Below are 15,309 nucleotides of genomic sequence, written 5' to 3'. Positions count from 1 at the left end.
TAAAAAGCTTTAAGTTCCTCTGCTGAATGCCTATTCCTTTTGACCAATATAACCTTTGCAACTGCAATGGGGCCTGAAATGTGAGGAAGCTTGAATCCTAGCTGGGGTAGCTGGGGAGATCTCCTACTGAAGTAAACTCTTTTTTAAAATTATGCACTGAGTCTTCTAATCCTAAAATGTCAGTGAGTATTAGAAGCTGTCTCTTGTGCTTTTATGTTGGGAGACAGAGAGACACTTGTACCTGAAGCATTTACTGGAATGGATGTAGTTTATTTTTGGCTTTTGTACACTACACTTATCTGTAAAATGGGCCAAGACATTTGCTAACCTGAATGGGGTGCTGAATGTGAACATAAATTGTTTAAAACACAAAACAGCGCTTCTAATTTTAAAATGATAATGCTGCAAGCTGCCATCTGTGCTGCTGGAGTATTTTGTACCAAATATGCCTCTGATGTAACAAGAGACGTGCAGAGCCCTCTTTAAGGAATTCTCATGCTGACTGCTTCTTAAAAGGCATTCTTTGCTTTTATCTGTGTCTGATTGTCTTTCGGATTAAGAAATACAAGTAAACTGAAGTAAGTTTTTTCTAAATACTGTTTAGTGAAACGCTGGCAAGATAAATTGTAACTTTTTGTGAAACGGTTTTTAATTTTAATGGCAGCATGATACTTAAAAGTTCTGCTGTCCCCTCTTCCTCTCAGCTTAATGTCTAAAATACATCTCTCTCTCTCCTTTTGATTTTTACCGAATTCTGCAGAATCAGGGCCGGGTGTATCATATCCCTTAAGACAGTTGGGCTGTTTGAGGGAACCTGACACAAGTGGAAGAGGAAAACCAGTTTACGTTTCAGATTCTACTCTGAGTTTGCAAAGCTGAGAGTTAGCGGAAGATAAGCCTTTTACGTATTCACTGTAAAGGCATTAGATCTGTTTCACAGAGCTCATGGGCACTGGAGGATTCTGTGCAATATTTAGAAGCGCCTCTGCATGGAAAAATGTGTGAAATATAGTTGAAATTTGACTTGACATCTTTCTGCCTTGTCTCTTCTCCCATGTGAGTAGGCTCAGTGTCAACACACTTAATCACTGGATTTTACAAAGCTAACTTTTTCCTTTTTTTGACAGGGTACTTCTGCCTCAGGACTGTTAAATGGTTATCCGCTCTGGGAGAATGTCACCATTTCTAAACCAAGTAACGGCTGGGCGGCTATTGGAACTCGCTCATTTGAGTTTGCACAGTTTGACAACTTTCATGTTGAAGCTAGCTGAGGTAGCTTTTGCATTTGAAGAACACAGTTCTCATATTACTTTGAATATGAGCCAGCTCAAACTTTGAGGGCAACTTAATGCTACTCTGAGATTGATCTGTTGGCAAGGAATCTGAATTCTGTCCTTATTATTTGTTAAAGGTTTACTTGAATAGATATCAACATGACTGTAACTTTATCCCCTGGTTGCTATGGGATTTTTGCTCTTCGATTTTTGGGGGTAAATTTTAGTTCAAGCTAATGATGAAAACAAAATCATGGATATAAATCTCTTAATAACAACTTCTTAACTTCCCAGCTCACTTTTAAGATAACTTTAGATGTTAACAGAAGACAGAGGCATCTCAAGATGCACTTTTAACACTTAAATGATTGTGTCCATTCCTTTCACTCTGAAAGAAAGAATTAAATGCCAGTAAGCCTTATGAGCCAGTGGCCCCATACTTTTTGGAGGTCTGTCATTCTCAAATTTCATTTGGATAAAGTACTTAGTTTTTCTAGGTTAAAAAAAAAAAAGGTGTTTTGTCTGTTTTTCTGCTGCAGTCTGAGGCTAGACATTACAGTACTCCAAGTGCATTTGATTACTTCTTCCAACTTTAATTGCCAGCCTTAAAATAGATTGTATTTTCAGTGGAATGGAAAGGTGCCTTATGGTTGATCAGGCAGTGCAGGATGTGCCTTACTTGTAAACTACCTCCTCTTTCCAATGAAAGGGTTGAAATGGATGAAGAGATACTGTAACTTGCAGTTCGTTAATGATAGCCTTGTGGGGTTTTTTTGCATGGTGCAAAGAATAAAAGCTTTGCGTCATTTATGCTGGCAAGCAGAGTGCTTACTTTTGTTTCAGATCACACGTGTTAAAACTGGCCTTTTGTTCCTAGAAACTTGGGCAAACATCTCTCACTTTTGATGGATCTAAAGCTTAGAGCAGAAAATAATTAAAGTATAACAATGTTATTCAGCTGCTTATATTACTGTAGCACAGAGCAGATATGGATATTATCACATCCTGGTATAAAATAAAACAAAAAAAAAATAGTCTTTGCCCTTAAGAGCTTGCAATCTGTTCATAAGGTAAATGGCAGCAGGTGGACGCAGACAGAATTGCTTAGTGTGCCAGGCAGTGGCATTGACACAATAGTATCTGGTTTTAGAAATTTTTCTAGGCATCATGGAGTAAAGTTCAGAGCTAATTTCAGATCCTTGGGAAAGGAGGGATTCTTTTTTGTCGTTGCTTCATTGTTGTTTTATTTTCCAAGTTACTACACTGCATAAAAACAATATTCATTTGGAATACAATGAGATACTGAATAGGATTTTCATCACACACATTCCAAATTATGTCGGCTTCTGAATTTTCCTTGTTTGCCGTTGGTCAGTTTGAATGAAGGTGCTGTCTGTTGCCACAATGAAACATGCCTCCTGTGTCCGTCTACTTTTCACATTCACATCCTAACTGAAAAGCGAGTAGTTCCACAGTCTTGATAAGGCACTAATAGCTGTATGAGGCTATCTGTAGCATGCAAAATCTTATCTTAGAGAAACAGATTTGCAGTATACTTTGATTTATACAGATTATTATTCTGATCTGCTTTATTTTGAAGGCTGATTCCAGTAAGTGTTAACTTCAGTCTTTGAAGTTGTCATTTAATATAGAGTTAATGTAATATGAATCATTACTGGAAATTTTTTATAAAGGTTATCTTCGAAATTAGCTTTTGGAGAAGAGATCTCAAAATCACATCTCTAATAAGAAAAAATGTTTTATCTTTTAGCAATTATACTGATACTGCTATTGATTGGTTATGAATCATTCATATGTGCAAGTTTCATACATGCTGTTAACCTTGAAAAATGGTCCAAACCACTTAACTTTCAAACTCTTGTAGAAGGCTGCCAAATATTAGGTTACTATTTATTTAACTGGGTGAAAAATGAAAGCCATTTTTCCACTTCAGTTTCATTTGATGGTTGAAGTATGGGTGCAAATCTGTTCACTACTTGCTCGATTTCAGAATGGATGTCACTGGTAACTCCAGATGTGAAGGAATCTAATTTTAGGTCCTCATATTCAAGTAATATGAGTATAGGAGAAGTAGTTCTCAGAATAAACTTATTTTAGTTGTGATGGATTTTCCTAGTGGGATACTTCTTGGAGATTTTTTGGTAGCTTGTGTGGCTGCAAGCAGTGTTTGTGTAAGAAAGAGATCAGCAATGATGCAGTTATTCCAAAGGACCTGTCCAGTTTTTTTACCTTTTAATGGACTAGTGTAATAAACTGTACTGTTATATTGTGTACTAAACACAATGTATTTTGTCACTGGAAGTGTTGATTATTTTTTTTCTAATCTTAATTTATAATGTTAGAGGATTAAACTGTTAAGAACAGAGTAAGTGATTTAATGGTGATATAATGTTATTCATCTTTATGTGTCTGTAATTCTTCACCCTTCAGCAGGCTGTAATATGTTTGGCAATAACAAGCTGTCAGGTCTTTCACTGAGGGGTGGATTTATGTTGTTGATTATAAATACTAATCATTCCAAAAGGACAAATAAAACACTTAAAAACCCTTTATTTGTGCAGAGTGCTTCTGTAAATGGGACTTGGTTTTCTCCAGTAAGAAAGCTGACAGTTTGTCCATTGTGATTCCTGATAAATATGCTTGGCATTAGCTTAATTGGGTTGGAAGAGTTTTTTTGACACTCTGAATAGCCAAACAGCCCTCATTAACAAATAACTCAAAATCCATATGCATTAGGACTTGTGCTGTTGATAAAATGACTTTTTTTTTTTTTAAAACAGTGCTCAATATACATTTTACTACTTTCTGTTGTTTTTTTTTTTTTTTTTTATTATTTTTTGGTTTGGTGTTTTGTTTTGGTTTGTTTTGGGTTTTTTTGTTTTTGGTTTTTTTTTTTTTTCTTTTTTACCTTGCATTTAGTTAAGGGAATCAAGTTGTATTTGAGGGCGAGTCATGCAGAACTGCTGAGTACTAAAGTCTTGGGAGATTTAGCTGAAAGTCTGTTTTGAGCTATGGAAACAGACAGTGCTGTATGGATGTACTTTTAAAGTTTAAATGAGGCTTCTTTACTTTGAGTATCCTTTTGAATCTAGCTTCAAATGTTCTTTTTTATTCCCCCCACCCCCCCAAACTTAAGCGTTTAACTTTAAAAGGCAGGGAGACATTCCATAGAACTACTCATGTTTTCAAGGCTATCATGCCAGTAGATATGAATTACCCTGGAAATACTGTCTTCCAGTAGCCAGGTATGTACTACCACCTACACAAACACTGCATCAAAATCAATTCTGTCCCTTCTCTGTCACCCCACCTTTGAGGTTGGACACGATCAGCAGTTCTTGGGACTTTCAAATTCCTGCAAAACACCAGGACTCCTTTGTTTTAAAATTACAGGAGACTTTTACCTTAGGCTACTGATGATGGTTGCTTTTGCAGCCACCTCCTGGTTTCACTGTATCAAAAGTAAATTCCTAGTTCAGGATTTGATTTGGGGTGATAGTGGTTTGCTCTTTCCTTGTGGAATCAGTTTTATTGCATGGTAGCAGCAGGTTAGTTGTTCTCACTTAATTTTTCATTGGCTTACCTGAAATTTCTAGCCAGAGTCCATGTTCTGGAGGGGTGTGCATATTATGAAAATAGCAGTGCTTGGAGACCTTATTATCCTCACTTCGATGTTTTGGGGGGAGGTTGTTTTGGTTTTTGTTGGGTTTTGTGGTTTGTTTTTTTTCTTTACCCCCCCCTTGTAAGTACTACATTCATACAAGTCTAGCACATGCTAGGAGTGGTTTTTCTAGGGGAAGGCTGTAAAAAAACCCCTGGTTTTAAGACTTGCTAGGCTCGTAGCAGAATCATCAGGTAGCTATTTTAAGTTTCTGAGCATATTATACTTTAATGAGAAGAAATACCATGTGCCAATTGATGTCAGGGCTTGCTGAAACAGAGAAATAAAATGCAAGTGATTATCCATTTTCTAAACGAAGATATCTTAGGTAAAGATTAAATGATTTTTGTGTGTGGCTGGAATGTTAGCAATCATCCTGCCTAATATTGGTAATGCATGAGAAGTTAGCAAGAGCAAGTTCCTTTTGTACTAGATATGTTCATTTGATTTATGCTCATGTGTCACTGAAACAATAAAGTAGTTGTTTCTGGAACTTGTGTTTTTAAAAAAACCCAAAACACCTACTAGCAATTGAGCAGAGGAAAATGTGTGTTGCAGCAGTGTCGCCAAGCTTTCACTATATGCCAAGATACTTCTGTGTGGTTTTCATCATGGCTAAGACAAACAACTGTGAAACAGTATTTTTTTCCCTCAAGGAATTCTATTCGGGTAAGGTTAGAAACAGATGCAGAACCCAAACATCAATTTTGTCAGGGGGCTCCAACTATCTTTGCAACTAGTGCATTAAACCTGTCCTTCACTTTTGTACACCCCAGGCTAAACCTAGGCATATCTCTGTAAAGTGGAGATGAAAGGAACCTAAAAATATTTTTTAGTGTTTACTTTTATTTTTTTTTTCAAAAAAGTCTTTTCTGTTGGTATCAAGTGTACCTCACTTAGAGCAGGAGAACAGTCCTTTTTGTTTTACTGTGCTCGTGGATGCATTTCAAAATGCAGAACTATAGCAGAGGATGGTTCAGTACTGTACTATTTTGAGGGTTTGCAAGAGAAAACAGAACCTGGTACAGTAGGCTAATGTTGCGTAGCCATGGTCTGGGAACCCTTGATGGTCTAAAAGAAGATAAAGGCTGAGGTATTTGGGTCTCTTCAGTCTGGAAAAAAGATGACTGAGGGGGCACCTTATCTGACCTCTGACTGAGGATGGGGCCAGGCTCTTTTCAGTGTTGCCCAGCGACAGGACAAGAGGTAATGGGCACAAACCTGAGCACAGGAAGTTCCACCTAAACATGAGGAGGAACTTCTTTACCCTGAGGGTGGCAGAGCACTGGAACAGGCTGCCCAGAGAGGTGGTGGAGTCCCCGTCTCTGGAGACATTCAAAACCTGCCTGGACGCGTTCCTGTGCAACCTGCTCTAGGTGACCCTGCTCTGGCAGGGGGGTTGGACTAGAATGATCTCCAGAGGTCCCTTCCAACCCTATGATTCTATGAACAACAAAATGACTTGAAAAAACCAAACCACAAAACCAATAACAACAAAAAGAAACAAACCCAAAACATACTCTGCACACATGTACCCAAAAAATCAGGGAAAAATGAAGAACAGTCCAGGTTTAGCTTGACTTCCTTTGTTCAGTTCCTTCTGGGAAATGCAGTCATCTTCCTTGCTGTTTTCCATGAACAATAATTTAATTAAAATGCCTATAGAGAATACAAGACTTCATTGTTACTAAAAAGCAAATGTTCTTTAGCTAATTATAGTCGCTGCTGTTTTCCAAGAGCATGAGGATTAGAAAAGGTTGTCATGTTTTCTAACAGGTTATGCATCTGAAAGGCACGCCTGTGATGTGTGAATCAGTCCTGCTCCTGGTTGCAAGAGGTTTCTTCTCTGCTAGCATAGCAGCAGAGCTGTGACAAAAGGGAAAATGTTTGTCTATTATTGCCACCCTCCTTCCAAGGTTTTGGTAAGCTTCATGTACATCAGCCAATCGGAGATCGCCCAGGAGCGGCTCTATAGCCTCTCAGCTTGATTACACTAAGTTAACCGAGGCATTTGAAAGAGCACACGGCAATGGCAAACAGCAAATCCTATTAAGGGTGTCCATGTTCGCTTCTGATATGATTGCTCTTGTAGTGGGAGCAATAAATGGTAGTGTTTGCTGGCAAGAGATCAGACAGGTTTTGTGCTGAGTTGAGGTACGCACTAATGTCTTGGTGCAGAGATCTATAAAGCTGCATTGGGATGCATGATGTCTCTGGCATAAGCTGCCTATTTCCTATTCAGTCTAAGATTGCCGTTTAATGGTTCAACTTCAGGTTTTTTTCTTGCTGCTCAGCTGATCCTTTATCCTAAAAAAATGTTTTGCTAGCATTGTAGGAAATTTGCTCAACGCAGCAGGGCAAGTCTGTACCAGGAGGAGGAGGCTGAGAACACCCTGTTGATCGTTCAGCCCATTTCCTTGCCAAATAAGAATTTTTTCCTGTTGTATGTTTTTGGGGCCTGCCTTAGTTGACTGCTGAGACAAAACAGTGGGAGAACTTCCACTTTTCTTTTGTAGGTGGCTATTCTGCTATTGATTTTAAAACAAACAGCATCATTACTTCCATTTATGATCTGTGTAAGAGGTGGAGGGAGATAGTTTAGCTTTTCTTCCCCATTTATGATAAAAGCAGGATTGATACTGCTGAATGCATCTAATATCTATTGAGCTCTAGTGTTTATTTGTGGGGTGGCTTGAGCCCTTTGTGAAATACCTGTGATGCTACCTTGAGAGACAAAATGCTTTGATGAGATGAAATGCTTTCATATAGATATATTGACAGTGAGGCAGTGGAACAGGTTGCCCAGAGGAGCTGTTGATGCCCCATCCCTGGCAGTGTCCAGTGTTGAGCAACCTGGTCTAGCGGGAGGTGTCCCTGCTTATGGCAGGGGGGTTGGAACTAGACGATCTTTAAGGTCCCTTCCAACCTAAACCATTCTATGATTCTATTACTATGAATACCAACTTCCCAAGCCAGTGGGAGTTTCTGTTGCTGAACCCATGTGGGAGATTCCTTTCAAATGCCATAAGAGAAAGCTGTAAATAATTTTTTCTTAACAATAGTTCTAGTAGATCTCTGCAACAGAAATCCCACCCTCCAGAAACGTAAATATATTCTTTATATCCCTTGGTTTCATTCTCCTTCCCTGTTCAGACTTTTTAAATATTGGATACTCACAGACATCTGTCACCCTTTCCACTCAAATACTTAGCCAGGTGAAAATGCAATAATCTTCATCTTTTGTACAATTCAATTAATTACAGCTAATTAATTTTTTTCTTGTGCTGAATTGGAATATTGTCACTTCACTGGATTTTCCCACATAGTCTACAGTTAATGAAACTGAATAGGTTTTCACTGGAACAGGATTTTTGTGATAAATAGAATACATATAAAACAGGTTCTGCAAGAAGGCATCAGCAGGACCCTGTAGGCAACTAAACTTCCTTATGGTGTTTTAGCTGCCAAGCCACAAGTCATCCTATCTATATTTTTTCTTCTCTGCATTTATTGCCCCACAGGCTCCCCAGTGCCATACAAGGTGGCTACCTCAATGGTGCTATTAATGACTGAAGGTGAGTTTTTTTTCTTTTGGTTTTTGGTGACTTTGGAATCGTAGATGCCAATTTCACTTTTCTTATACAATCAGGCATTGTAGTGTTAATAGTCTGAAGAATTTTCTTTCTTTCCTTTTGGACCAGGTTTCTATTTATCATTCCTCCTTTTACCACCAAAATGTTCACATTTGACTTTTTTCTTCTTTTTTTTTTTTCTCCTTTCATGAGTGGCCTTATGCAGAAAGGGTGCGGGCTTGCTTTTATTAGATCAAAACCTGATTTCAGCAAGTCTGAGTTTAGCAGCCTCCCTGATGAGCATATACTACACCCTCAGATGCCTTTGAAGACTTCTGCTGGGGGTAGTTACCCATAGTAGGTCATTTCAGAAGGCAGTTTCTCTGAAAAGTTGCTGGCTTCGACTAAAGTGCTGATTATAGGTGTGGTGATGATTATTTTCTGCCCTGTGAGGTTTTATCCTTGCACTGTCTAACTGAATTGTCTTTTTCTCCCTGTGCCTCCTTGTTTCAAAAGATTGTGGACCACATCCCACTTCTTTAATCCTGCAAGGAGCTCAGTACCATGTAAGTATTACCACTGCCCTCTACTGCAGGTAAAAGAGAAGTGCGCGTTGCATGCTGTGCATTTCTGATCTGGAAATTCTCTATTTAGGTTTATCTCTGTTGGGGTGAATGCAGAATATAATGCATTTACCTATGAAGCTGTATTGACTTTTCAAAATGTACTGTTATGGTTTTAAGTGGTTATGGAGCACTGTGTGCAGTCCTGGATAGTCCTGAATTTTTTTATAACATTTAAATTCACTAAATTTACCTGAGCTTTAAGTGAGTGGTAGATGATTTGGAGTGCACCAGTCAAAGGGTAGAAAACTGCAACTGCTGTTCAAGGTCCCTATGCAAACCAGAATGAATACAAACAGTTTGAAGATCTAAAGAAATCTTGGATGTCCTAGTATGGTATTTCTTCCTAACATGGTGTCCTGGGTTCACTCCATGCCTCAGTTTCCTCATTAGAAAAGGGATGCAACACAGGGATATAGTGGCACTGAACATTCTTGCTTAATAGGTATGAAATAGAGCTGCTGCTTTAACTTCCTTCCTACAAAGACTGAAAGCATTAGCAGGGAAAAGCGCTGATTAAAAGCTCAGTGTCACCTCCTATCGGAAGTGTGACAGTGCTCTGAGAGCAAGCCACTGTGGATGTGCCTCTGCTTGCCAGTTGTCTGCTCTGCGTTTGTGATGGTGGGGGACTGGGAGCGGTGGCTTTATTTCCTTTTGAACCTGCCACTGAACATGCTGCCTTTTTTTATTCTTCATGTCAGAGGCTTACAGTGCATAGGACAGTGATGATACTCTACCTCTAATGATAGTCACGCTGTGGGTGTGGGTCTTTTCACAGCGTTTTGGAGGGGAGTCCCTTGATTCCTTGTACCAGCAGTACCTTGGTGTCCTGTGGTTTCTCTGTCCAACAGTCTCACAGTAGGGGAAAAACAGGCAAAAGTGATGGAGTCAGTGAGCTGAAACATAAGCACATCACCAATAGCTGCCACTACCCGCAAAGAAATCTTCTGGAGAAGGTAAGGCAACATGCTGTGCTTCATGGAGCTGCCTTTCTAGTGGAACTGGTAGAATGGAGATGAGTAGGATAGGTTGGAAACGGCCTTTTTGATGTAGTAGCAGATTGGGGAGTGGTGTAAAGTTTACATAGTGTCTCCTTGGAATTGTATCAGTCCCCGAGTACTTATTGTGATTTAACGAGATAGGAGGAGTTGTGTTAATGCATCTATAAAAGGCCTGAGTCCATAATATGCCTTCAGAAATGCTCGTCGCCAGGCTCTCTCCCTTCTTTCCTTTAAAAAACTTGTGTAAGTTGTACTTAGCAAAAGAGCAGAATGGTACAAGAGGAAAACAAGGCCAAGTCCCCTTGTTATGTCTGCAGTCACCTTTTCTCAATGCCGTATTCCTGAAGCTAATGAAGGCTGTTCACATTATTGCTTAACTATAGCTACTTCTTTTCCTTTGGAGAACTAATTCCCTGTGAAAAGTCTCTCGGTCCTAACCAAAACCAGATAAACAGCAACGCTATTCCAGTTCACTGAGCGTGACTGACACGGTATTTGAAACCACCGCTCACCCCAGTCAGTCAGGAGGGGTGGCTCATACTTCAGGCTACACAAAAAAACCCCCAAACCTCATTACAGCAAGTCTGATCTGTACTCAGAAAAAAATCTATAGTGGTATCACAAAGATTGGTTTCTGAATGAAAAATTGAGGTTTGACATGAACCTTAGGACTTTTTATCTTTTGTGACAAGTTCGTAAAGGAAGGAGGACCTTGCGGTCTGCTCCGGAGGCACTAGATGGCAGTGGAAGTATGACTAAGAAAATAGCTGCCTTGCTGGGTTTGGGGCCAGCCTCTCTGGGCCATGAAAAGAAGGAATGAAGGCAGCTTTACTTGAGAAGAAAGATAAGACTGAGACGACGGACAGCCTTCTGTGCATAAAACCCAAGGCTTCCCTTAGAAGGAATACTAATTCGTCTTTTAATAATTTTGCATCTGCTTTAAGCAGATTAACCTATAAAAAACTAAATGCTTTGTAAAGCATCTATTACCTACAGTGGTTTGTCTGGATCAAAGTCATTAAAACAAGAAAAAGCCCCAAATGTCCAATTGCTGCCAGTGGCATAGCTTTTGTGTGAGTCTCAGTAATCTTTAACTCATGTGTTCGAGCTGTGAAAGGATCTGCAATGATTATTTTTAGTGCACAATGTGTTTGCTCTTCACTGATAATTGTGCTGCTACACAGCCCATATCCTAAAAGCCTTTTACACACCACAGCCCCGATACTGGAAGGTCTGCCTGCGAGGGTGCGCATGTGTACTGCTGCATGCGGCCACACGTGCTCTGCTGAGACTCTGTACAGGAGAGCTTTGCGCACGCACAGACGTGATCACAGAATGAAGCCCCAGACTAGATGTGACAGCAAATGAGAAAGGCGTATAGAAGCTCTTTGCAGTGTACAGCTGCAAGACTGTTAGTTCCTGTCACTTTGAGGTTTTCTGAGGTGTTGGACTCATATTTTTCTGCTTTAATTTTAAAATATCAAATCGATAGCTTGGGCAGCTGCAAGGGACAGAGACACTTTGTGAGAAAGAAGCAGCATGTTTGCACTGGTAGAGGAACTGTCATCCAGCTTGTCCTTGAACAAGGCAGTTCTTGGCTCAAAGAGGTCTGGAGACAAGGTAAGGCAGCAGCCCTGTAAACAGGTGCCGAAGGGAGGACACGAAGAGCACATTCGAAACTGGAACTGACTGACTTTGGGGTGAGCGAGAAACTTACGAAAAAAAAAAAGGGTTCAATAGTGTGAAAGCAGAAAGGGAGGATACATTTGGCCATTATCAAGTGTCTCAGAACAGCATAATCAGAAATATGGGAGAGGTAAATGAGCAGTGATTACTGGGAAAGCAATTCACTCCCTCATGCCAGGTTTTCAAAAGCTTTATGTGCCGTAGGTTAATAGACAGCTATTTTCTTTCACTCTAGATTGAGCCCCAGACTTCCTGAGGTGATGTCCTTCCCTGTCCCTCACAGGCAGCCGATGTCAGGCAGCTCAACGCTGGTCATAAGCACGGGCCATTTCAGCTCAGCCTCTCTGGTAACACCTTGCTCAAGGAAATCCTTATTTATGGGTTCACAGTTTTTTTTTTTTTCTGTGCCCTTTGCATTGTCCCAGAAAAGGCCTACCCAGATGTGTGTAGAGATTAGAAGTAGAAGGACCTTGTGGAATTTAAAACAAAGATACACGAAAAAATTCGCTATGCCTTGCCTTCTGATTTTCTGATTTTGACACAGTTTCTAGCAATACTCAGAGGACGTGTGAAACTGAAGTGGGCACTGTTCTTCTTTAGTCCTGCTTTTATGTAAGACATCCATGAGGGTCACTTCTCTAAAGGGTGGATATATCGTTTGTGTGGTGGGGAGAAGGCACAAGGCATGGAACTTGGTGCTTATTTGTTGTAAGTGGCTCTTAGGACCAGCATTTCATAAGAGTTTCTGCGGAGGAGGAAGATAATGTTTTCTGTGGGAGTGTCGTGTCCCTGTGTCTAATGAGAGGGAATATCTTCTTCAAAGAACTACAGAAATTTTGCTTATTGGTTTATAACCGTAATACTGTCTGTGTATTTTTTTGTCCATTTTCTTGATGAAATTCCTCCAAGTGTTGGAGTAAGGAGTACAGGTCCTTACGTGCGCTGTGCTGTTTGGGTCACAGCTCTTTTCCTTGTAGTCTGCTGTGACAGAACGTAATCTTCAGGAACATCTCAGGTTTTCATTTTGCCTTTCCTTGCTATAACTTTGTCTTCTTGTGCAAAAATGAGAAAGAAACATTACCAAGAGGTGCTAAGGGACTGAAATGTGACCATGAAACCTTGATAAGTTTTCCCTTTCACCCACAGTACTTTGAAGACAAATTGTTTACCAAAAAGTGTGCTTGGATGAGTGAAGATACAGTAAAGTGGAGGAGAGATCCCAAGATATCGTATGGCCTGTAGAGGACAGTGATTGTTTACAAGTATCTTTGGAGCAGGTGACTTATATGGCCCTGTCTTGGCCAGCAAGATAATACCAGGACAACTGTGTTTTGTGTAGTCAGCACAGGGTTGTAGCTTGGCAGCCTGTTAGCAATGCTTTGAGTCATTTTGAAAAGTTCCTTGTGGGTTATTTAGTGAGTGAATTTACTTAAGACAGAGACTTTACCTCCTGAGAGAGAAGGAAGAGCCTGTACAAGCCGCTGTTGTAAATCTGCACTTGCCAGTTGCTGGGAAGAGCTCCTCTTTCTGGCTTCCCCCTTCATGATGACAAACCACCTGTTTGGCCCCAGTGCTGCAGCACTGGTGGGCGCTTGGGCTGCTTCGTGTGTAACACGTAGCACAGAGCTGTAAAGTTAATAAGAAGGAGTTCGAGTAACAGAGCTGAGCTATAATCTGATGCCTCAGACAGCCATACATAACACTCAGCAGAGCAGAGTCTTCTCCTGAGAGCTGTAATGTGGAAAACACCACATCAAATGGAGGGCTTGTGCCAGTCTCTAGACCAAAGGAGTAAGGCAGGGTACCTGGGAATAGCAGTCTAAGGAGCAACCCTCTGTTAGTTAAAAGATCTTTAAAGTGAGGGAATGGACCTAACTCCCAGAGGAAGTGAAGATAAGGAAGTTGGTGACCTTCAGCTGCAGCTGTGGGTAGTTAGCCCTTCTGCAGATCAGATCTGTGAAGGTTTCTGGTTAGATTTCATTTGTGCACTCTGTCCTTACTACTCACTTGATGAAAAGACACGAAGATGTCTTAAGGAATGATGATTAAGGAAGTTTAGGAGGTAGGTTTTCATGTTCAGACCAAGGGGACAGAATGCCCCCATCTTAATCCACTAGTGGCTTTTAGTACTGCTGGTACCCTTGTAAAGTGATAGGCCAAACACAGAAGTGTTGTCAATCCGTTGGCAGAGTTCTAATACTGAAGAAAAGAAACCCCTGTAAACCTGAAATTGGAATGTGTGTGAATTACTGAAGAATTACCCAGTCTTGGCACCAGTCCTGGAGTTAAGATTTTTGTAGTCTTTTGCCACTGATGTGAGTTTCTTGTATATGAGATTCCCTGTCTGTAAAATGGTGTGCCAGTAACATTATTCCAATTTTCCAGCCTTGAAATCTATTCATAAAAATGTTATCACAAATGAAAAAGTATGATTATAACTCAGACAACAAATACAAGAATTACAGCTCTTGTCTTTTAAAAATCCTTTCCCCTTCCCCCTTCCCTCCTGGAAATAATAACTTGTGTTATAGGAAGTCAGCATCATGTAATGGAATTTACCCTGGAGAACTGGAATACTAAAACCTGGGCTGTAGTTAGGTGATGGCAACGCAACAACTGAGAAATGAAAGCTCAGTTGCTATGCACACAGAAATGGTTTAAGCTGAGCTCTGGACACTGGGACCTGCTTCAGGCAGAGAACTGTGTCCAAGACCTGAGAGGCATTCGTCTGTTGTGTAAAGCATGCCTAAATGCCTAAACTTCATTTGGATGAATGCAATGATAAGGCTTCTTTTTCGTATTTTATTTATTCACCTTTTGTAACTGACATGGAAAAATGGAATTTCCATCCTGTAGCAAAAGATGTCTTTGGTATGGTATGGGAAAAAATTAATCTTGGAAAATTCAAGGGAAAAATTCCACTTGGAGAGAACAATGACAACATGGTTCTGATTTTTTCCTAGCGTCTGTCAAGGCAGCCAGATCTCTGGAAAAAACGAGGAGGCTGAGGAAACAAGAACCAGCTTCTCGCAAATAAATTATGGTGTTTAACAACTGCCTGATGGGGTAGCAAAGGGATAGCAATGTGTTCCTTGTGATGCTTTCAAAATTACTTCTGCGTGAGCAGGGAAAGACCCACTAATGGGCAACTTTCAAAGCCATCTCATTGCTGCAGCATCCTCTTGAGCATAATATAGGGTACCTGTCACCTTTGCCTGTGGTTGGAATGAGAAATGAAAGGATATCAAGGAAATGACATCTTTTGTCATGGATATAAGAAATCATTTGTCATTTGCAGTGAAATTCTAGCTTCAGTAACCTCTTTCTTTGAGTTTCCATTGATTTCATACAGATCCGGATTTTAACTCTAGGGGAATTCAGATTGAGAAGCCACACTAGATCCATTATGTTCACAAAAAATGTGCAAAAGTGAGATAAGAGGTCTAATAACTTTCCTGGATTTGTTCCTTC

The 15,309-nt window shown here is 40.2% G+C and overlaps 1 protein-coding gene across 2 annotated transcripts in view; it reads left to right on the top strand.

The window, feature by feature from the left end:
- The window catches only part of GALC (galactosylceramidase), a 37,147-nt gene extending 34,867 nt beyond the window's left edge, over nt 1–2,280 (top strand). For both annotated transcript variants that reach the window (XM_074585449.1, XM_074585450.1), the window contains exon 17: nt 1,128–2,280. In XM_074585449.1, the coding sequence (XP_074441550.1) occupies nt 1,128–1,271 (144 nt within the window). In that variant the 3' untranslated portion in view covers nt 1,272–2,280. The remainder of the gene's footprint in view (nt 1–1,127) is intronic.
- Nucleotides 2,281–15,309: the final 13,029 nt, after the last annotated feature.

This window comes from Larus michahellis, chromosome 4, assembly GCF_964199755.1.
Source record: "Larus michahellis chromosome 4, bLarMic1.1, whole genome shotgun sequence".
Lineage (NCBI taxonomy): Eukaryota > Metazoa > Chordata > Aves > Charadriiformes > Laridae > Larus > Larus michahellis.
This window is presented reverse-complemented; position numbering and strand designations above follow the sequence as displayed.